Raw genomic sequence first — 24,260 nt, 5'->3', positions numbered from 1 at the left:
TATCGCTGTCTCTGCTGCGGCAGCTTGTGGGCGTTTCGGGGCGTGGTCTGTTGTGGTCAGTGGGCGGAGTCGTGGGCGAGTCCGATGAAGAACTGGTCTGTGAGGGGGATGGTGGAAACGTGTCTCTAGTGGGCGGGGCGAGGTGTTCTGCTGCGTCTAGCAGGACATGGTGTGCATGGTTAGACTGTGTTCCATATGCCTTTAGCTGGTTAATATGGAACCACGCGGTCTTTCCATTGGGGTATTTGATCCTGTAAACTGAGGGGCTAATTTTGTCCGAAATTGAATACGGGCCGGAATATTTTGGTGCCAAAAAACTGCTGGGGTTATATACAGATAGCATTACCTGTTGCCCAACCTGGAATTCTGTGGGGTGTACGTTCTTGTTAAAGCAGGCTGTGCTCTGTCTGCGCCGTTTCCCTAGTTGAACTGCGGCTGCGATCTGTGCAGACCTCACAGTCTCAACTAGGTCTTTAACAGCTTTCTCATGGGTGAGGGCCGTCACTTCGGGGCTAGTCATGTCCAGTCCTAAAAGGAATTCTGTACCTTTCATAGGGCGTCCGGTCATGAGTGTGTGTGGGATGAAACCTGTAGATGTGGAAACCGTATTTCGGATGAACATGAGTGCAAATGGGAGTACTGAATCCCATGTAGAATTGTTCTATTGAACCATTTTCCTAAGGGTCGATTTTAGTGTCCGATTCATGCGCTCTACAATCCCGCTGGACTGTGGGTGATACGCAATATGAAAATTTTGTTTGATGCCGAATATGGTCAGGACGTTCTTCATGACACGTCCTGTGAAGTGAGATCCCTAGTCCGAATCAATACTTCTAGGTAAACCCCATCTCGTGAAGATGTGGTGGGTCAGGATCTTTGCAGCTGTCTTAGCTGTATTCGTTCTTGAGGGGAATGCCTCTACCCATTTGGTAAAGGTATCAATTACTACCAGCACGTATTTATAGCCATTCCTACAAGGGGGCAATGGTCCCATAAAGTCGATCTGGAGGTTTGTCCAGGGGCCATTAACTGGTCGAGTATGCCGAAGCTGTGCCTTTTTGGAATACCTCTCCGGGTTATTCTGGGCGCAAATAAGGCAATTCTCAATGTAATGGGTTACATCGGTCCTTAGGTTAGGCCACCAACAGAGCTGCCTGAGGTGCCTCGTGGTCGTGTCGATTCCTTGATGTCCGTGTCCGTCATGGAACAAGGCAATCATTTGGTTTCTGTCCTGCTGCGGGACCATATAAAGCTGGTCCTTGATGATCACACCCTCATGTGTGGTCAGAGCGTGTCTAAACTTATCAAACTGAGGCACAAAGTTGCCTTTAAAAATCTCCCTGAGATCCTCATCCTGTTTCTGTGCTTCTGCTAAATCCTTAATGTCAGTCTGTGAGACTTGAACTGCGCTCACAGGGGCGCTAGCTGGTGCGCTAGCTGGGGGTGTCCACAAGTGTCCTCGCCTGGAACCTGCCTTAGCCAGTGCGTCGGCTTTTACATTCCCAGGGGGAGATGACCTATGGTGGCTTCTAACTTTTATAATGCCAAAAGTCCTATCCTTTGCTTTGTCTAGGATGTGGCAGAGTAAAGGGGCTGATGGAAGGGGTTTCCCGTCTGCGGAGACAAAACCTCGTGTCCTCCACAGGGGTAGAAAATCTGTTAGACTGTTGCAGACATATAGACTGTCCGAATATATGTCCGCCGGGCTGGGGAAAGAATCGGGGTGGTCCACTATATAAGCTATGGCCGCGAGCTCTGCTGCCTGCGCGCCTAAGTGACCTGGCAATTTTAAAGCTATTTCTTCGAGTGCGCGACCCTGCGCGTCCTCGACATAGATGCCGCATTCAGTGATACGCTCACCATCTAAAACCGTGGATGAACCGTCCACGTATATCCTTAGTGGGCCACACGTGTCTGTGTGTTGGTGGCTTTGTCTTGGGTTCCCTATCTTCCTGGGGGGTGTCTTCGCTATGAAGGGTCCTGTGTTGTGTAGGGGTGCTACAATTTCACATTCATGGGGCTGTCCTGGGTATTGGAGGTTGTCGGCTAAAAATGTGTGTGTCCGGGTCCGTTTTACCGTAATGTCACGTCCTTGTAGAAGTAGTGTCCACCTAGCTGCCCTAATCTGGCTAACTGAACCGTCCTTCAGTCGACCGTCTAGGAGTAACTGTGTGGGGGTGTGCTCGGTCAAAATGGTGATGGGGTTGAGTCCGGTGATGTAGGAGAAGTATTACACTGCCCAGAAAACTGCAAGGAGGTGCCTCTCGCAGGCTGAAAATCCTTGTTCCACTGCGTGTAAAAGTCGGGAGGCATAAGCCACTGGTCTTAGCTGCTCGTGCCGTTCCTGAAGTAACACGGCCGAGAGGGTCAGATCTGTGCTCGCTACCTCTATTGCATAGGGGGAAAGTTGGTCTGGGACTTGCAGTGCGGGTGCTGCGCTAAGGGCTTTCTTTAACTCCTCCACAGTCTCTGTATGCTGCGGAAGCCATTCCCAGGGGGCTCCTTTCTTAAGGAGGTCTGAGAGTGGGGCTGCCTTTGTCGCGAATCCGTCGATGTGGTTCCGACAATAACCAACCAGTCCTAAGAACGACCGGAGGGCTGAAACATTCTGGGGAAGTGGCAATTTGACAATCGAATCAATTCTTTTGAATTCGATCTCGCATTTGCCGTGTGTGATGACTGTACCCAAATACATCACTTTATTTTCCAAAATCTGGGCCTTTCTTGGGTTAACTTTACATCCAATCTCGGTTAAAAGTTCCAGGAGCTCGGCCAGAAGCGTAATGTGCTCTGCCTTTGTGTCTGTCTGCAGTAGGAGGTCGTCCACATACTGTACCAGACATTCGGGGCGGGAAAATTTTTCTAAACCATTCGCCAGCTGTCGGTGGAAAATGGAGGGGGAATTGTGGAATCCTTGTGGGAGGCATGTCCATGTGTACTGTTGTGCTTTGAAAGTGAAGGCAAATTTGTACTGGCACGCCTTTGCCAATGGGATTGACCAGAAGCCATTGCTAATGTCCAATACCGTGAAGAATTTGGAGTTGAATCCCTGTTTGAGCATGGTCTCGGGACTTGTTGCTACCGTGGGGGCTACTGCTGGGGTTACTTTATTGAGGTCCCGATAATCGATGGTCAGACGCCATGATCCGTCGGGCTTTCTCACTGGCCAAATAGGGGCATTATTGGTGGAGGCTACTGTTCTAAGTACCCCTTGCTCCAATAAGCTACCTATTACCTTCTCTATTTCTCCCTCTGCTTCTAGGGGAAATCTGTATTGTTTCTGTGGTCGGGGGTCAGGTCCGGTAACGTGAATTTGTCCAGTCATTCTGCCGCAGTCGTGCCGGTGACTGGCAAATGCTGTCCTGTGTTTGTGTAATACTGCCTTTACTTGTCTGTCTGTGTTTAGTGTAGTCAGGTCAAATGAATAGTCGCCTACTGCGCTAATCCGATTAGCGTACTCTCCTACTGTGAGAGTAGCGGGTGCTCTGTCTGATCTCGCCATTCGCCAGACACACTGGTTAACTGGGTCGAACGACAGGCTATGGGCATTCATAAAATCTATCCCCAGTATGTGTTCTGCTGAACGGGGAAGATTTACTAGAACGACGGGGTGTTTGGTGGAAATGTTCCCTAGCTGGATTGCTACGGGTGCTGTAATGTGTCCCTGCTGCGAGTGTCCTGTGAAACCGCTAAGTGTGATGGTGGAGGTGGTCGGCCACGTGTCTGCCTGTGCCGTGGTGGTGGAATTAATCGTGGTGCGGGACCCTCCTGTGTCCCAAAGTAACTCTATGGGCTTCCCTCTAACCTTAGCTGTGACTACCGGTCTTCCGGATTGATCCCAAAGAGTGTCACAGACCCAAGTGGGGGAGCCCGAACACCGTCAGTCCGTCCCGTCCACATTGGTCTGTCCTGACTGTATCCCTATGCTATGGATCGGCTTTGCTTTGTTTCTATTCAGAGTGCCTGTCTGCTGGCCTCTCTGTGATCTCTGGGGTGCATTACATTCCTTAGCCCAATGTCCTAACTGGCCACAGTTGTAGCATTCAAGCGACTTCTGTGGAGGGCTGTTCTTCCCTTCATTTACCCATGCGGAGTTTTGGTGCGCTCTCACTGCCTGAATGTCCGCTGCAGCCTGAGCTTCTTCTGGGGACTTTACTTTGCCTCTGCCCTGAACTGATTGCTCCCAAGCGCGGGACAATCTTTTCAGGGCCCATTTCTCATTGTGGGCCTCTTCTGAGGGGTCATAACTGTTGCAAGCACTCTGTCCTGCATCTGTGGCATGGGAAATTATGGTGCGCGTCCATTTAACCATGTTTTCACGGTTCAAATGGGCTCTATTTAAATCGCCGAAAACTGCGTTAAAATGGATCCACAGCCTTCCTGCAAATGCTGTGGGGTGCTCTGTTTTCTTTTGTCGGCACTTGTTAAGTCCTTCTACTGGGTCACCTCGATTATACCCTATGGCATCTTAAATGGAGGTGTGCATTTCCTCTAGGGTGCCTCCGCCAACGTTCTGTGGGTCGGGGAGGGCTGCTACAACCGATTGGTCTAAGCTCAGAACCGTGAGCTTAACCTGCTCTCTCTCGTCCAGGCCGTACATGGTTGCCTGCTGTTTCACTTTCGTGAAAAATTGGTGGGGGTCTGCGGTGGGGAGAAACGGAGTGATCTTCTCACACGCGTCCCTGAGTTGGGTTACAGTTAAGGGGGTGGTGTAGGTGATATCGGGTGCGCCTTCTGTGGTCGCTTTCCTTTGGGTGGTGACTGGATTCATTGGTGCGGTAACTATCTGATCTGTGGGGGGTTGGGGTGCTTGTCTTTTCTGCTGCGCTGCTGGCGCACATGTTCCCTGAACATAACGCTGCGCTGTCTCGCTTAATTCCTCCCAGTCTGGGGCATTCTCCTCATCTAACTGCGTTCCAAAGGTGCTTTGGAACCCATTTTGCACTGAAAGCAGCGATTGCAGCTCCGCAATCTGCTTCCTGCATTTTGCATGGTCTACTGTACTCTGTCTTTGTTCTGTGGTGGCAGCATGGAGTGCTCTTAAAGCTGCCTTTAGGTCAGAGCATCGCCTCTGCAAAGCCTCTATCTGCTTCTCTGATTCTTCTCTTATCAGGACGGCACGTTGCACGTCCTGATAGGCCTTTTCGTACTGGGTCTGGGGACTGCTGAGATGGGCTAGACAAGACTGATGTGCCCTCTTGGCATCATCCACCTCTCTACCTTTCTCTGCCAGCTTCCCTCTAAGTTCCATATTCTCTTTCTCGATGTCCCTGACATCCACTTTACTCATCCTATTTCTCTCTTCTAATTCTGCCCGGAGCGTCTGAACGACCTCCTCTGTGCCTCGCAATTGTGCCAAACAGGACACGATTGCCATCGGCTTGCGTGCTTTACTAAGGTTTTTCTTATGAATTTGAGAGAGATTCTCCCACCAAGTATGTCCTATACTTCCGGGACCTGTCTCCTCATTCATACAGAACTCTTTCCAAAGGGGCCATCCCTTTCCTTGCAGATACTTGCGGAGTTCCAGCTCCCACACGGGACACTGACCTACTCGGCTACTGCTGGTCGCTGCGACCACAAACCGTTCTGGGTTCATGAGGCATTCCATTGCCTGCATGGCCATTTTCTCTGACTCACTTAAATTTGGAACAGGGGGTGTTGAGGTTATGTCTCACGAAACGGGTAAGGCTTACGCTATGTTCCGTTCACAAAACTCCCGAAAGTTTGTCGCAACAAAAACGCTTTCAGGTTTTCCTTACAACCCTGTTAGTACGCATGCACTAAACACACTTCCGAATTACGTTTATTCGTTTGAACACCTTGATTACTTGTGATTTCTTTTCTTTTTCTTTACTCAGATTTCTAATTCAAATTTCAGGGTCCTCGACGGAGTGGGGGTGCCACTTGTAACCGCGTCCCGTCAGGATGTCGCCACTAAATGTTGCACGTTTTACTTGAGTGTATTACGCGTTTATTGGAGTGTATTAACACGCCTCCGTTTAAAGGCCGTGTGCTTAACACTACTACAGCTCTGTGTATGTAATTCTGCTCGGAGTCGCCAGGTGCCGTATTTAGACACCTCACAAGTATATCAAGGTCAGGTTCAAAGTAATAAAACTGTACACCGATTAGTAAGTTCAAACGATTGATATTTATTATAACCAATATAATAAATACGCATGCATACGCTAAAGACTAATACTTATTTCTACTATTAAACGACTAAATACTTATCTAAGTAGGAACCAGCAAGGTCAGGGGACAAGGCCTTTGTTCCTTTCTGGACTGCACCTTCTGTTCACTAATAGTCGGCTAGAGTATAAGCAATGCCTGGGTCACGTAGCGAGCGTTGTTTTGGCACTTACTGAACGATGGCTGGTGCTCAACGGCTGGTGATGGAACTGGAGTCAGGATGCGATGTATCAGCAAAGCGATGAAGACAGCAGAGAGTCGGAGCCAAACAACAGAGCCGGAGCAAAACAGAACGGACCATGTGCGGGGTCTACTTTTATAGGTCCCCCCCCCCAAAGTCCGTGCCTCTTCGGGGCGGTCTCTACCTGCTGTATATCGATTGGGTCTTCTCCCAATCGATATTTTCCAAACCCCCCAATCTGAGGGTCTCTTCTCGATGGGTGGGGCGGTCTCTAGGGTTCTTTGTGATGGATACTTCTGGTGCCGTTGCGTCTGGGCGTCCACTCAAAGTATCCATTCAAACCCAAATGTTTCTATTGTGTGGGCCCAGATCTGGATCACCTCATTACTATGCAAATCGTTGTTGCCATTTACACCTTTAGCTGAGATTCTGCACCTGGCCATAAACTGGTTTTTGTACGTGCAGAATGCTAATTAGCCTTCTGCAAACTGCTTGTCCTTACTAAGACTGTTTTCTCCCTGCAGCCTTAGCAGTTCTCCATTTTGGTAGCCCAGTGTCCATCTTAGGTGGCTACACGGCCATGATGGACCATTACACCGGTCGGCGCGGAGGAAAAGAGTGCCCCCACGAAACAGGCCCGCCCGCGGATTGGTGGGCCCCGATCGCGGGCCAGGCCACCATGAGGGTCCCCCCGGGCCAGATCCCCCCGCGCCCCACCGAGGACTCTGCTGGCCGCCTGCAGAGCCAGGTCCCGCTGGTACGGACCTGGTGCATTTTACGTCGGCGGGACGCGCCGTAAACGGGCGGCCACTCGGCTCATTGCAGGCCGGAGAATCGCTGGGAGGGCCGCAGCGAACGGCCCCCGAACGGTGCAGCGCGATTCCCGACCCACCGAAAAACTGGCGCCGCAGAATCCTGGAGCCAGCGTCAGGGCGGGATTCATGCCACCCCCCCTCGGCGATTCTATGGCCCGGTGGGGGGTCGGAGAATCCCACCCCTTGGGCGCGGTTCTCCGCTCCCACAGAGAATCACGCAGGCCGTCGTGAAAGCGGCCGAGTTTCACGACGGCATCGGAGTCCGCTGCCGAATTCACCCCCACCCGGGGGGGGCTAGGAGCGGGGCGCCGTACTTCTCGGCGGTGCTGCCTATATGACACCAGCCGTGCATGTGCAGGTTGGCCGACTCCAACCCACCCATGAGCGGATGATGTCATCACGCAGGCGGCACGAAGCCGCGCATGCGCGGTGGCCGTCTGTCCCCTCAGCCGCCCCGCAAGACGTGGCGGCTTGATCTTGCGGGGCAGCGGAGGGGAAATAGTGCGTCCGATTTGGACGCTGGCCCGACGATCGGTGAACACCGATCGCGGGCCTGTCCGCTCCCGAGCACAGTCGTGGTACTCTTGCCCCAAACGGCCCCCTAGAAGCCCCAAACCGGCATCTGCCGCCCATTTCACGATGGTAGCGACCAGGTGTGTTTGCCGCCGTCATGAAACGGTCGTGAACGGCCGGCCGTTTGGCCCATTGGGGTCGGCGAATCGCCGTTCGGCGTGAGAAGCGGCAAGCTGTGATTCTTCCGGGCGGGGGGGGGGGGGGGGGGAGAAATGTCGGGGGGCCCTCCCGCGATTCTCCCACGCCGCGTGGGGAGCAGAGAATTCCGCCCCTTGTCTTTGTGAAACAATTAAGAGTGCTGGTTCTGTTGTTCTGTTTCTCACAAGCAGTCAGTACAAGCAGCTGAGATTGTACGCAGCTGTCAGGATGAGGATCAATCATGCGCTGGGTGAAGTTTCGACACTGCTTGCAATTCTATTGGATAAGTTTAAAAGTAGCACCTTCAGGGATTGGATTGCGTCCAACTGGGTGGGGATATTGATTTTTGAACGTTGTATAACTACTGTGTTTGGGTTTGAGTTCGGCAGAACAGGTCTTGGCCGATATCCAGTCTGTTCTCTGTGTACACGTAACAAGCTTGACTAAATCAGCCATCTTGTTCAGGTTGTGGTGTTTTGTTCCTCTCTCTACTGAGCTGAGCCACAGGGAATATCCCCACATGGAAGCTGACTCAATACACAGGTCTTGAAACCGTTCCTACATCACACCCCATATCCAACGGCCTCCCGTGATCCAACAGCCTCCCCATCAAGTGGTGACTCGGACGCTGATTAGTACTCCATTGTAAAAAGGTGAACCTGGCGGATTGGCTGCTTCAGGGACCCGGGAAGTGAGTAGCCATGTTTACTCACAGGCAGAAAGCCCAGGGGCACTGGACTTGCTGCCCATGTGCTTGGAAGGGGTGGAGCGGAACCGGGGGGGAGAGTGTCCAGGAGTATCGGAGCTGGTCCATCTGCTGGGGGGAGGGAGAAAACAATGCTGACCCTGGATCGTATGTACTTGGACTGGGGGCAACCCTTGTCGCTGCATCTCTGCCCCACCGACCACACATAACCCGCACTGACCGCAGAGGCCTCTGGCCGTGTGGCTGAAAGCTATCACTAACAGGCAATTGGCAATTGTAGTCATGGGACACTTGCCTGCGCCACTTGCACAGCTGTGTCACCCTGTTCCAGGTGTTGACTGCAAGACATGGCCTCATCTGATGGGTGGAACTCGGGGGAGCTAGTGGCCACCATCACAACTCTATAGGATGGATCCGGGTTGGCACCCAGCACCCCTCCTCACGGTCAGTGCCCGTCGGGCCCTGGGGTTCACCTCGGAACGGAGGGACAGGTAGTTTGAGCCCTGGTTGTCCCTGCGTAATCCGCCTCTGCCAGCCCTGGTGGTTCCCCAATCGCTGCATCATGGTGTCGATGCCCTGGGCGACGCTCCTTAGCGATTGGGCCATGCCTTACAGCACCCCGGCAATGCCCTCTTGTGACAAGCTCCGCAGCGCCTTGACTATTCCCTATCGAATGCACCAGCTCCGGGTAAACCTGTTCCAGAGGCTCAGCATCTGACTGGGACCCAGCTGGGTCCTGGGATCCAGCAGACCTCCGACTGCTGTCTCACCCAGAGGTTATTGCTGCCACCTGATGTACATCTACAGCTGTGTGGTGCTCACCAGAATGTGCCCCAGAAACCTGTTCACTACTTTCGCCCACCAAGGTGTAGGTCTCTGAGCTGGTGGTGGGTGGGGATGACAGCCACCACGCATAGACAGTAGCACCCTCAGAGCTCTCCTCCAAGTTGTTCTCATGAGAGGCCGGGGAGGTGACCACCCCGGATGGCTCGGCGCCGTTGAGTGCCCGTCCTGAGGGAAAATGAACACATGGTCATTGGAGGGGTCAGTCAGTGTGGCATTAACACCTCACGCTTGACAGTCCATCTGGGTGGGGCCCGGTGGATCCTCACCTCTGTGACGTGCGCCGACCTCCACGTCGGCGACCGGGCTGTCCTCAGCCACCCCTGCAACCTCCAGGGTCCATTCCTTGAAGTGGCGAGGATTCAGAAGTCTGGCACCCTGCTGCCAGACCAGGCCCTCTCTCGGCAGTTGTGGGACACAGAGAAGGCATCGAAAGTCACACCCTGGGGAGGGTCTTCGGGTGGGGGTTGGTTATTGTGGGGGTGAGAAGGTTTCAGTGGGGTGGATGGGGAGTGGGCAGAATGGGTGAGCCAGGTCACGGCACGTTGCTGGGTGGGGGCGGTGCCAGGCGCATTCCTCTGGGTGAGGGGGGGAATCCAGTGACAACTCACCTATGCGGCCCGGTGTAGGTCGTTGACCTTCTTGTGGCACTGGGTGTCGGTGCTCCTGGTCACGCTGCCTGAGCTGACGACTGCTGCTACTTCCTGCCAGGCGGCACTGGCTGCCCTGTGGCTGACCCTCCGGGACCCTTGGCGAACAGGACATCCCTCCTGGCCACGATCACCTCTAGGTGCCTCCCCGGGTCTGCATCTCCGAATCATGGGGCTGGCCGTCTCGGTGCCATGGCTGCGAGTGGAGGGGTTGGCTGTGTAAGAGCAGTTTAAGTGCTGCTCTCCCTTGTTAGCGGGGGGATGGCGAGCACGGTTCCGCTGAATTGGCTGGAAAGCCATGATTTGCAGCGTGAAGCTTCTGAGGTCTCCTTAAGTGGACCAACGAATGTTGGATTGTGGTGATGGCCTCGCCGGGCGAAGTGCCAGGAAGCTCGCGCCAGTTTCCGCTCACTCCCACACTTAGAAACGTTTTCATTGGATCATATCCTTAACAACTTGGACACGACCAGAACGTACGAATATGATTAGCCCCCCCCCCCCCCCCCCCCCCCCCAGATCACCACTCACACTTGTCATCCGCCTCAGAAAAAAATTCACTCATCCTTGCCTTGGTCAGATAAGCCTTGAACTGGATCAAAGAGCCAAACTCCACACCTCCTCATCCAGAACAGGACCCGATACACCAGCCCACTTTGTCTTCACCTCGTCCACTGGGGCCGACTCTGCTGATAGGATCGGACCATTCATACCCAGAATACTCCCCCCACCAGACCCATTCATACCCAGAATACTCCCCCCACCGGGTCCATTCATACCCAGAATACTCCCCCCACCAGACCCATTCATACCCAGAATACTCCCCCCACCGGGTCCATTCATACCCAGAATACTCCCCCCACCAGACCCATTCATACCCAGAATACACCCCCACCAGACCCATTCATACCCAGAATACTCCCCCCACCAGACCCATTCATACCCAGAATACTCCCCCCACCAGACCCATTCATACCCAGAATACTCCCCCCACCAGACCCATTCATACCCAGAATACTCCCCCCACCGGGTCCATTCATACCCAGAATACTCCCCCCACCAGACCCATTCATACCCAGAATACTCCCCCCACCAGACCCATTCATACCCAGAATACTCCCCCCACCGGGTCCAGTCATACCCAGAATACTCCCCCCACCAGACGCATTCATACCCAGAATACTCCCCCCACCAGACCCATTCATACCCAGAATACTCCCCCCCACCGGGTCCATTCATACCCAGAATACTCCCCCCATGAGACCCATTCATACCCGGAATACACCCCCCATCAGACACATTCATACCCGGTATACTCCCCCCACCAGACCCATTCATACCCGGTATACTCCCCCCCCCCCCCCCCCCCCCCCGGACCCATTCATACCCGGAATACTCCCCCCACCGGGTCCATTCATACCCAGAATACTCCCCCCACCAGACACATTCATACCCAGAATACACCCCCCACCAGACCCATTCATACCCAGAATACTCCCCCCACCAGACCCATTCATACCCAGAATACTCCCCCCACCAGACCCATTCATACCCAGAATACACCCCCCACCAGACCCATTCATACCCAGAATACTCCCCCCAACAGACCCATTCATACCCAGAATACTCCCCCCACCAGACCCATTCATACCCGGTATACTCCCCCCATCAGACACATTCATACCCGGAATACTCCCCCGACCGGGTCCATTCATACCCGGAATACTCACCCGACCAGACCCATTCATACCCAGAATACTCCCCCCACCAGACCCATTCATACCCAGAATACTCCCCCATTCATACCTGGAATACTCCCCCACCAGAGCCATTCATACCCGGAATTCTCCCCCCACCGGACCTATTCATATCCGGAATACTCCCTCATTCATATCCGGAATACTTCCCCCCCGGAGCCATTCATACCCGAAATACTCCCCCATTCATATGCGGAATACTCCCCCCACCTGACACGGCCAAAGATAAAATCCTCCTGAACAAGGAGGACAGTGACTGTAGGGAAATTAAGGAAAAGCTTCCTGCAAAAAGTCACAAATCTGGAAATAACAAAACAAATTGTTCCCAGTGATTTGAAACTTTACCGACAGCTCCTCAAAACTGGCAAACCTTCCTCCACAAACAAGTGCCCAAACCTTTCCAGATCCTTCCCCTCCCACGAGCTATATTTTGAGTCTAAGCCCGCCGGCACAGAGAGATGATTACCACAGACAGAGTCCCAACAATGACATAGAAATAAATTTGAAATGTTGTCTGAACTGCTTCCAGGTCCTCAGGGTGGACACCACCACCGCATTCGAAGAAAGCCTCGCAGGACAGAATGAAAGTGAGGCAGTTACGAAAATACCTGAACTAGATCCCCTACTAGAACATGCCTCCATTTGTCCCCATCCAGAACTCTGATCACTAAGCCACCCCAGCACTTTCTCAATATTGGCAGCCCACTGATAAAATACCAGAAACAGAAAATGCTGGACAATCTCAGCAGGTCTGACAGCATCTGTGGAGAAGGGAGCTAACGTTTAGAGTCTGGATGACTTTGACAAAGGGTTTGACAAAGCTTTGACAAAGAGTCATCCAGACTCGAAACTTTAGCTCCCTTCTCTCTCCACGGATGCTGTCAGACCTGCTGAAATTGTCCAGCATTTAATGTTTTTGTTTCAGATTCCAGCATTCACAATAATTTGCCTTTATCTACAATTCCCGCTGCCTCAGAAAGGCAGCCAGTATAATTAAAGACCACACGCACCGCAGACATACTCTCTTCCACCTTCATCCGTCATGAACAAATATACAAAAGGTCACGTACCAACCGACTCACGAACAGCTTCTTCCCTGCTGCCATTAGACTTTTGAATGGACCTACCTCATATTAAGTTGATCTTTTCTCTACACTTTGCTCTGACTGTAACATTATATTCTGCAGTCTCTCCTTCCTTCCCTATGTACGGTATGCATTGCTTGTACAGCATGCAAGAAACAATACTTTTCACTGTACACTAATACATGTGACAATAATAAATCAAATCAAATAATTTTAATAAAATTACAAATTGGTTAAAGCTAAACGACCGACTGTCTATCCCTCTGGAGAAACGTCCTACGGATCCTTGGAGTCCGCTCAAATAAAAGAGGACACAATTTATTAATTCTGACAAAAAAAGGATTTAGGGAGGAAAATGGGGAGACACTGGAAAATAACTAAAAGCCTCGGGAGAACATGCATTTGAATAGTCTGAACCCTGCCCACCAAGGACAGCAGGAGATTATCTCACTTCTCCAAGTCAGATTTCACCCCATTCACCAGACCAGCACAACTTAATTTATGGAGCGAGGCCCAAATGTGAGCCTCCCGGAGACCCAGAAACTGAAAGATAGATCTGACCAGGCAAAAAGGCAACATCCCCAGATTGGCTCCACCCCCCGTGGGATTGACCGGGAAATATTCACTCTTATCCAAATTCAACTTACACCCAGAGAAGGAATCAAAACTCCCAAGGAACTTCATTATCTCATCCATAGTAGCGGAGACTGGATCCATAATATAAAGAAGCAGATCATCCGCGTACAAGGACACCTTATGTTCCCTCCCCTCCCCTACTTATCTCCTTCCACCTATTGGAAGATCTCAATGCCATGGCCAATCGCTAAAGAGAATAGAAGCGGAGGCATTGGACATCCCTGTCTCATTCCCTTACTCAACAAACAATACCCCAAGCTCAGGGCATTAGTACAGACAGTAGCCATGGAGGCCCTATACAGTTACCCAAGATATGAACATTTTCCCCAAAGCAAACTTCGCAAGGATCTCAAAAAGATGTTGGATTGGATTGGATTGTTTATTATCACATGTACCGAAGAACAATGAAAAGTATTTTTCTGCGAGCAGCTCAAACAGATCATTAAGTACCATTACTAAGGAGAAGTTTCTGGGGAAACTGAAAGGTCTGAAGGTGGATAAGTCACCTGGACCGGATGGACTACACCCCAGGGTCCTAAAAGAGATAACTGAGGAGATTGTGGAGACATTGGTGATGATCTTTCAGGAATCACTGAAGGCAGGCAGGGTCCCAGAGGACTGGAAGGTTGCTAATGTAACATCACTGTTTAAGAAGAGAGGGAGGCAGAAGATGGGACATTATTGGCCGGTTAGCCTGACTTCGGTCGTTGGTAAGATTTTAGAGTCTGTTATTAAAGATGAGATCGCGAAGCACTTGAAAGTGCATGGTAAAATAGGAGTGTGTCAGCACTGCTTTGTCAAAGGGAGGTTGTGTCTGACAAATCTGTTAGAGTTTGTTGAGGGGGCAACAATAAGTTAGTCAAAGGAGAACCAGTGGACGTGATTTATTTAGATTTCCAGAAGGCCTTTGACAAGGTGCCGCATAGGAGACTGTTCAATAAGTTAAGAGCCCATGGTATTAAGGGTAAGATCCTGGCATGGATAGAGGATTGGCTGGCTGGCAGAAGGCAGAGAGTGGGGATAAAGGCGTCTTTTTCAGGATGGCAGCCGGTGACTAGTGGTGTGCCTCAGGGGTCTGTGCTGGAACCACAACTTTTTACAATATACATTAATGATCTGGAAGAAGGTACTGAAGGCACTGTTGCTAAGTTTGCAGATAATACAAATATCTGTAGAGGGACAGGTAGTATTGAGGAAGCAAGGGGGCTGTAGAAGAACTTGGACAAGCTAGGAGAGTGGGCAATGAAGTGGCAAATTAAATACAATGTGGAAAAGTGTGAGGTTATGCACTTTGGAAGGAGGAATCCAGGCATAGACTATTTTCTAAATGGGGAAATGCTGAGGAAATCAGAAGTACAAAGGGACTTGGGAGTCCTTGTTCACGATTCTCTTCAGGTTAATGTGCAGGTTCAGTCGGCAGTCAGCATTCATGTCAAGAAGGCTGGAATACAAGACCAGGGATGTACTTCTGAGGCTGCATAAGGCTCTGGTCAGACCCCATTTGGAGTATTGTGAGCAGTTTTGTGAGCCCCGTATCTAAGGAAGGATGTGCTGGCCTTGGAAAGGGCCCAGAGGAGGTTCACAAGAATGATCCCTGGAATGAAGAACTTGTTGAATGAGGAACGTTTGAGACAACTGAGTCTGTACTCGTTGGAGTTTAGAAGAATGAAAGTATTGAAACTCACAGGATACTACGAGGCCTGGATAGAGTGGACGTGGAGAGGATGTTTCCACTTGTAGGAAAAACTAGAACCAGAGGACACCATCTCAGACTAAAGGGATGATCCTTTAAAACAGAGATGAGGAGGAATTTCTTCAGCCAGAGGGTGGCGAATCTGTGGAACTCTTTGCCGCAGAAGGCTGTGGAGGCCAAATCACTGAGTGTCTTTAAGACAGAGATAGATAGGTTCTTGATTAATAAGGGGATCAGGGGTTATGGGGAGAAGGCAGGAGAATGGGGATGAGTAAATATCAGCCATGATTGAATGGCGGAGCAGACTCGATGAGCCAAGTGGCCTAATCCTGCTCCTGTGTCTTATGGTCTTATGAAAATAAAATAAAATATAAAGAAAATACATAATAGGGCAACACAAGGTCCACAATGTAAATACATAGACACCAGCATCGGGCAAAGGATACAGGAATGTCATATTAATCAGGTCAGTCCATGAGATGGTCGTTTAGGAGTCTAGTAACAGCCGGGAAGAAGCTGTGTTTGAGTCAGTTTGTGCGTGTTCTCAGACTTTTGTATCTCCTGCCCAATGGAAGAAGTTGGAAGAGTGAGTAAGCCGGGTGGGAGGGCTCTTTGATTATGCTGTCCGCTTTCCCCGGGCAGCGGGAGGTGTAGATTGAGTCAATGGATGGGACTCAGGTTTGTGTGATGGACTGGGCAGTGTCTACGACACTCTGAAGTTTCTTGCGGTCTTGCGCCGAGCAGTTGCCATACCAGGCTGTGATACAGCCAGATGAAACGAAATTGCTTATTGTCACGAGTAGACTTCAAATGAAGTTACTGTGAAAAGCCCCCAGTCGTCACATTCCGGCGCCTGTCCGGGGAGGCTGGTATGGGATTCGAACCATGCTGCTGGCCTGCTTGGTCTGCTTTAAAAGCCAGCAATTTAGCCCAGCGTGCTAAACCAGCCCCTAAAACCAGTTCCTAAACCTGAACGCAATACTCCAGGTGTGGCCTCACTAACACCTATACAATTGCAACATAACCTCCCTAGTCTTAAACTCCATCCCCCTAGCAATGAAGGACAAAATTCCATTTGCCTTGCTAATCACCTGTTGCACCTGTAAACCAACTTTTTGCGACTCATGCACCAGCACACCCAGGTCTCTCTGCACAGCAGCATGCTTTAATATTTTATCATTTAAATAATAATCCCGTTTGCTGTTATTCCTACCAAAATGGATAACTTCACATTTGTCAACATTGTATTCCATCTGCCAGACCCTAGCCCATTCACTTAACCTATCCAAATCCCTCTGCAGACTTCCAGTATCCTCTACACTTTTCGCTTTACCACTCATCTGGTTTAGCTCACTTGGCTAAATCGCTGGCTTTTAAAGCAGGCCAGCAGCACGGTTCAATTCCCGTACCAGCCTCCCCGGACAGGCGCCGGAATGTGGCGACTAGGGGCTTTTCACAGTAACTTCATTGAAGCAAGTAGTCCATGGTGAGTCTGATGGCGGGATGGAATTTATCGATGTCATCGTGTAGTCATTTCAGTGCTTCTTTGCCGTGGGTCCAAAGGAAAAAAATGTCATTGATGTATCTGGTGTATAGGCGTCATCAGCCATAACTGCAACGGGTACCCCCTGTTGCCCAGTAACCAGCCCCGCAAAGGGGGGGGGCGGCGTCCCTCGAACATGCTGATCAGAGATTGTGCCAGTATGAACGGGTCACACACACTGCCCGGGAATTGGGCGCAGATGTCCAGGATCCGTACCTGATGGTCACAGACCACCTGAATGTTCATGGTGTGGTACCCCGTCCTGTTGGTGAACAGCGGCTGTTATCCACCGGTGGCCGTAGGGCAACGTGCAGCCCATCGATTACCCCCTGGACGCAGGGTGTCGCGTCCACGGCAGCAAACCCCGCTGCCCGGGCATCCTGGTGGGCGCGGTCCACGGGGAACTGGATGTACCGTTCCACCACGCCATACAGGGTGTCACTCACTGCAGAGATGCATCTGTGCGCCGACACCTGGGAGATGCCGGACAGGTCCCCAGTCGGTAACTGGAACGACCCCATCACAGAAAGGTTCAGCGTGACCGTCACCTTGACGGCCACTGGTAGCAGGTGTCCTCCCCCACTCCCACATGGTGCCAGGTGTGTCATCATGTGGCAGATGTGTCGGACAGTCTCCCGGCTAATCCGCAGTCTCCTCCTGCATGCCCGGTCCGGGAGTTCCTGGAATGACATGCGGCGCCAGTACATGCAGGGCCTCATCTCCTTGGCACCAGCACCTCCGCCTCCTCGCCCTGTTCCTCCTCCTCGGCCTGTTAGGCGGGCAGCCCCCAAGCCTGAGCGGCTGGCACCTGCCCCTCTGCGGCCGCCCTCCTTTGCTGCAGCCTCTGCCTCCTCTCTGAGAGCCCTGCTGATGCTGCCACAAGGCTGCATGCAGAGCAGCGGCCCTCGCCACGGCGGCCAACATTGCTGGTTGGTGACCAAAATGATAATCTGTAGGGGGTGAGGGGAGAAAATGTTATGATGGCGCATGGACCCGTGCACAACCAGGTACCATGGGCTAGGGCCTTTTCACAGTAACTTAATTGAAGCCTACTTGTGACAATAAGCAATTATTATTGTTATTATTAAATGGTGGCCCCGGTTGGCACTGTGTGCCCCAGCCATGTTTGCCCCGCCCCGTCGGTGCCCCACTCCTGGCGCCCGTCCCTACTGCCAGGGCCACTATTTGATGGCATTGCCCTCGCTGGGGGCTGCCGTCGGTGTGGGCCTGGGTGGTCCCACGGTGAGTGTCGCTGGTTGAGTGCAGAGATCGGGGCGGTGGGCTGATGGAACCATCAATTCACCAGACACGTGTTTCCGATGTGAATCTAGGCTTTAATCGACTTACTTCAGAGCCAGCCTGTTACCTGTCAATGAACTCGTAGTGAACTCAGGCTGACTCTGGACACGGGTATTTATACAGCTGCACTAGGGGGAGGAGTCGTGGGCGGAGCCAAGGGTGGAGCCCAGTACAAGTTCCTGAGTGCTCCCAGCGCTACTCCCCCTAGTGGTAGGATAGCGCTACTGCGCTTGCAAAGACAGTGTGAATTAACATATATACATCTATATTACATTCACCACAGTGGCCAGCAAGGTGCCCGCCGTAATGGGACTCGGTGCGTGGCCACTGCCCTGTCATGTCAGGGCTGCCCGGCCGCTCAGCCTGTCCCCCCCCCCCCAACAGGAAGCACGGTTGATGTCTGATCCGGGAGCCCGCAGTCCCCCCCATGCCAACTCCCACCTCTTCTTGCAGCCGCCTCCGGCAACATGCCAGCCTCACGATTTTGTATCGGTGGTTAGAAACAAGCGTTGGGAAATCGGCCCATCCGGGCCGTAGAATGGCTGAGAGCCCGGAGAATCAGTCGTCAAGGCAGATAATGAGATGCATACTGTACTTCCGGGCCGCACGGCGGGCGCCGCAATATCTGCGAGTTGGGGGGGTCCGGAGAATTCCAAGTTGGCGCAAAACTGGCGACAAACCTGATTTTGGCGTCAGACGAGATTCTCTGGCCGATCGCGTTTTCGCCGTGATGTCTCGGAGAATCTAGCTCATGGTGCATCCGGGTCCTGGGAATGCACACACGCCCCACCTGCTGGCCAGATGCTAGAACTACAACAGTAAAACATATGACTTGTAATACACATGCCGATGATGATGAACTACTCATATTATAAGCAGATGATAGTCTACCTACGATCACATAAAGGTCCTTGGATTTGTATCTGTCGACTCTGAGCTGAAGCAATTAGTTTCTCATCACTTGTTTCTGTCTGTGGCAATTCACCAGCTAGTAAGCAGCAGTGTGTGAGCCTGTTAGGTTGTATTTAAACCTGTATGACTTTTAACCCTTTCACAGTGGATACAATGTAAAAATGTTCTGAGAATGGTCAAGCTAAACTAAAATCTATCCATCAATGCCGAATTATATTTGATTAGTGTTAGGATAGTTAACAGTCAAAATCTTTGTTATTAGAGCTCAACTGTTCAGGGTCCCAGGTTCGATTCCCGGCTTGGGTCACTGTCTGTGCAGAGTCTCTACGTTCTCCCTGTGTCTGCGTGGGTTTTGATATGAATTTGGCTGGGATTATTGATGTTGAAGGCCTAGCTGTAGTCAATGAATACGACTCTGATGTAGGAGTCCTTGTTGTCGAGATGCTCCAGGGATGAGTGTAGGGCCAGGGAGATGGCGTCTGCTATGGACCGGTTGTGGTGTAACGAAAAAAGGTTTCCTTTACTCCGCAACAGGCTGGTATTGGGTGTCACAGGTAACTGTGGGTGTCCCTCTCTTGCAGGTGTTGAAACCATGACCCAGAAGTGTCGCACAGGGGACAAGTGTCACTGTTTATACCTAATCAGTGAGGTTGCCCTTATGCCACACCAGTTACCTTGACTATCACCTACGCCTGTGTGAGTCTCTCTCCTGTGATGGTGAAATGTCACCCAGAAGTGCCCCACTCGTGCAACTTCACAAGAGAGAGAGAAAGAGGGACCACTGTTTATTCCTGACCAGTAGCCTCTCCTGAGTGAGCGTGTTCGAAGCGCTCAGATTCCCTTTTCTGGTCCTTCACTTACGGGATTATGTCCTGGCAATTATTGTACTTGACCAAAGCGGACAGTGAAAGGAAGGTGAGACCACAATAACGGTAGTTTTAAAATAATTGATTTATTCAAGAGAAATAAAGTCTTCTGCAACTCAGATTAACCCACACACACACACCGATTATGAAATATTATGTGTAAAACAAGAGACTAAACGGCACATCGAAAATTCTTACAGCTTACATAGATTTACTTTAGCGACGCACAGATACACAGATATATTCACTCACCCGCCCCAAAACCTCAACTAGCTATACTAATTGGGAGTTTTCTGTGAGCTGGAGGAATATACTCACCGCTCCAGGGACAGGATAGTTAAAAAAACGTTGACACAGATTTCTTTAGATCTTCTTCCAAGCTGGCCGGTTCTTGTGGCTGTTGTTCCTCCGGTTCCCGTGGTCAGTTTTCAGCAAGGCAAAGCGTGTGTCAGGCAAGAGTAGAGTTTCTCCCAGGAGAGTAGAGTTCTTCCAACAGTTCCTCAGACTTGACTTTTTAAGGGCAAAACTCTGAATGGGTCAAATACTGACCCTCCCACAGGTGAGTTCCAGGACAAAGGAAGCCTTTCTGATTGTTGACAGAATGGAAGTGATCGTTCCCCAATCAAAAGGTGTCAGTGTAATTTGATTTTAATCAATGCCCTTACAAAAAGCTTGCAATGTCTCTGGTTACTGCTGGTCTCTTGACAATGATCGCTGGAGACAACTTTAATCGTTATCTCATCAAGGGGCTGGTTTAGCTCACTGGGCTAAATCGCTGGCTTTTAAAGCAGACCAAGCAGGCCAGCTGCACGGTTCGATTCCCGTACCAGCCTCCCCGGACTGGCGCCGGAATGTGTCAACTAGGGGCTTTTCACAGTAACTTCATTGAAGCTTACTCGTGACAATAAGCGATTTTCATTTCATTTTCAAGGTATTGTGCTTCCATCTGGCCAGGGCAATAAGTGATTTGCATTTCAACTGCCCCATCTTGAATGAGATTGGGCTGTTTCATGACTCATGGCCTGTTTGTCTTGATTCAGTTGTCTGCCTGCAGACATGGTTTGCACAGCAATCTGTCCATGTAAAATGGAATGTCCTGTTCCAACATGTCCAGTTAATTGTGGTCCTTTGATGAGTTTGCTACAACTTGCAGTGGAAATTATACGAATTGCTGTGGATCAAAGCATTCTGGGAGAATGGAGTTGATGCGTCTCATGACCAATCTCTCGAAGCACTTCATAATGATCGAAGTCAAGGCCACCGGACGATAGTCGTTGAGGCACGTTGCCTGATTCTTCTTTGGCAGTTATGTTGTTTAAGCCTTGCCACAACTGACAAGAATCAATGTCGTTGGTCTGTGACTCTAGCTTAGTCTGGCATTGTCTCTTGGCATCCCTGATGGCTTTGTGGATGTCGTACCTGGATTTCTTGTATAGGTCAGGGTCGCCTTTTGCCCTCAGTCTGATCTCAGTAAAATTACAAAGTCGGATTGTAGGTTGCAGTGAGCACCAAGGACGTACCTGCTGTGAAAGGTGCAGCAATTATTCCTACTATGGTTAGCACACCTCCCACAACACTCATAGAAGATCCTGTGACATTTGCAATTGTTGAGCCTCTGTGAAACGTGTCAATGGACTTTGCAATCTCCTGTAGTTCACGGATACGTCCGTCTATCTGACTTTTCCACCCAGGAAACCTTTTGACAAAGTCCTGCACAGACTGGGTTATCTTTTCTAATCCAATTTGATCCCTGGTAGGATTGAAAAAAATAAATATTTCACTCATTTTTACAGTGTCATCACTTGCTTTTGAAGTAACAGAAACAAATCTTTACCACGCTATAAATGCATAAAAACTAAGTGGAAAATTCATGGGGCTGGATTCTCCAATTTTGCGGTTAAGTGCCGACGCCAGCGTGGGAACTGTGGCGTTTTCCCAAAATTGGCACCAAACCCTCTCTGATTCCAGGATCGATGAGGGGCTAGCAGCCGCACTGGGTAGAACTCCCGGCTCCCGCGCCAAAAGCAGCCGCAGAATGGCTGGGTCCGTGGCCGCGCATACACACGGCGGCCGCACGCAAACCCAGCCTACCAGATAGTGCCACCCTGTAACCCCCCCCCTCGCCAACCCCGGACCACCCCCCCACCAGGCCCCCAGCCCCTGCCGAAGCCCCCCCCCCCCCCGGACTTTGGCAGCACTGGACACAGTCCGCAGCCGCCACGCGAGGTCCCCGAATGGTGTCAGCACATGCGAACGGCGGCGTCGGGGACTTGGCCCATCGGGGGCAAATGTAAACATAATTCAGTACAAACCCCCAGCCAACAACCATACCCCGCTTATATACACAATTCCCCAGTCCCTCCACCTCCTCTCGCTGATCCCACCTGAACTAAACTACCCCCCCATCCCCTGATCCTGGCCCCTCCTATCGTATCTGCTAACAATTTTGGTTCCCCCAAAGAAGTCAATAAAGGGATGCCACCTCCGATCGAACCCTAACATTGATCCTCTTAGGGTGAACTTAATTTTCTCAAGCCTGAGAAACCCCGCCGTGTCATAGAACATAGAACGATACAGCGCAGTACAGGCCCTTCGGCCCTCGATGTTGCACCGACATGGAAAAAAAAACTAAAGGCCATCTAACCTACACTATGCCCTTATCATCCATATGCTTATCCAATAAATTTTTAAATGCCCTCAATGTTGGCGAGTTCACTACTGTTGCAGGTAGGGCATTCCACGGCCTCACCACTCTTTGCGTAAAAAACCCACCTCTGACCTCTGTCCTATATCTATTACCCCTCAATTTAAGGCTATGTCCCCTCGTGCTAGCCACCTCCATCCGCGGGAGAAGGCTCTCGCTGTCCACCCTATCTAACCCTCTGATCATTTTGTGTGCCTCTATTAAGTCACCTCTTAACCTTCTTCTCTCTAACGAAAACAACCTCAAGTCCATCAGCCTTTCCTCATAAGATTTTCCCTCCATACCAGGCAACATCCTGGTAAATCTCCTCTGCACCCTTTCCAAAGCTTCCACGTCCTTCCTATAATGAGGCGACCAGAACTGTACGCAATACTCCAAATGTGGCCGTACTAGAGTTTTGTACAACTGCAACATGACCTCATGGCTCCGGAACTCAATCCCTCTACCAATAAAGGCCAACACACCATAGGCCTTCTTCACAACCCTATCAACCTGGGTGGCAACTTTCAGGGATCTATGTACATGGACACCGAGATCCCTCTGCTCATCCACACTACCAAGAATTTTACCATTAGCCAAATATTCCGCATTCCTGTTATTCTTTCCAAAGTGAATCACCTCACACTTCTCCACATTAAACTCCATTTGCCACCTCTCAGCCCAGCTCTGCAGCTTATCTATGTCCCTCTGTAACCTGCAACATCCTTCCGCACTGTCTACAACTCCACCGACTTTAGTGTCGTCTGCAAATTTACTCACCCATCCTTCTGCGCCCTCCTCTCGGTCATTTATAAAAATGACAAACAGCAACGGCCCCAGAACAGAACCTTGTGGTACGCCACTCGTAACTGAACTCCAATCTGAACATTTCCCATCAACTACCACTCTCTGTCTTCTTTCAACTAGCCAATTTCTGATCCACATCTCTAAATCACCCTCAATCCCCAGCATCCGTATTTTCTGCAATAGCCGACCGTGGGGAACCTTATCAAACGCTTTACTGAAATCCATATACACCACATCAACTGCTCTACCCTCGTCTACCTGTTCAGTCACCTTCTCAAAGAACTCGATAAGGTTTGTGAGGCATGACCTACCCTTCACAAAACCATGCTGACTATCCCTAATCATATTATTCCTATCTAGATGATTATAAATCGTATCTTTTATAATCCTCTCCAAGACCTTACCCACCACAGACGTTAGGCTCACCGGCCTATAGTTACCGGGGTTATCTCTACTCCCCTTCTTGAACAAAGGGACCACATTTGCTATCCTCCAGTCCTCTGGCACTATTCCTGTAGCCAATGATGACCTAAAAATCAAAGCCAAAGGCTCAGCAATCTCTTCCCTGGCTTCCCAGAGAATCCTAGGATAAATCCCATCCGGCCCCAGGGACTTATCTATTTTCACCTTGTCCAGAATTGCCAACACTTCTTCCCTACACACCTCAATGCCATCTATTCTAATAGCCTGGGTCTCAGCATTCTCCTCCACAATATTATCTTTTTCTTGAGTGAATACTGACGAAAAGTATTCATTTAGTATCTCGCTTATCTCCTCAGCCTCCACACACAACTTCCCACCACTGTCCTTGACTGGCCCTACTCTTACCCTAGTCATTCTTTTATTCCTGACATACCGAAAGAAAGCTTTTGGGTTTTCCT

The 24,260-nt window shown here is 50.8% G+C and overlaps 1 protein-coding gene across 6 annotated transcripts in view; it reads right to left on the bottom strand.

The window, feature by feature from the left end:
* Positions 1 to 24,260, bottom strand: part of LOC119963801 (apolipoprotein L2-like) — a 66,533-nt gene that overhangs the window by 25,614 nt on the left and 16,659 nt on the right. For 5 of the 6 annotated variants that reach the window (XR_005460177.1, XR_005460173.1, XR_005460175.1 and 2 more), the window contains one exon: positions 20,007 to 21,639. The exons of the other annotated variant lie outside the window; for it this stretch is intronic. Coding sequence is in view for 2 of the 5 variants with exons in the window: in XM_038793099.1 (XP_038649027.1) it covers positions 21,366 to 21,639 (274 nt within the window). In the remaining 3 variants the exon portion in view is untranslated. Of the gene's footprint in view, positions 1 to 20,006; positions 21,640 to 24,260 lie in introns of those variants that run through there. 6 annotated transcript variants of the gene reach the window in all.

This window comes from Scyliorhinus canicula, chromosome 3 (assembly GCF_902713615.1).
Source record: "Scyliorhinus canicula chromosome 3, sScyCan1.1, whole genome shotgun sequence".
Classification (NCBI taxonomy): domain Eukaryota; kingdom Metazoa; phylum Chordata; class Chondrichthyes; order Carcharhiniformes; family Scyliorhinidae; genus Scyliorhinus; species Scyliorhinus canicula.
Note: the sequence above shows the minus strand (reverse complement) of the source record. Positions and strands in the feature narration are given on the sequence as shown.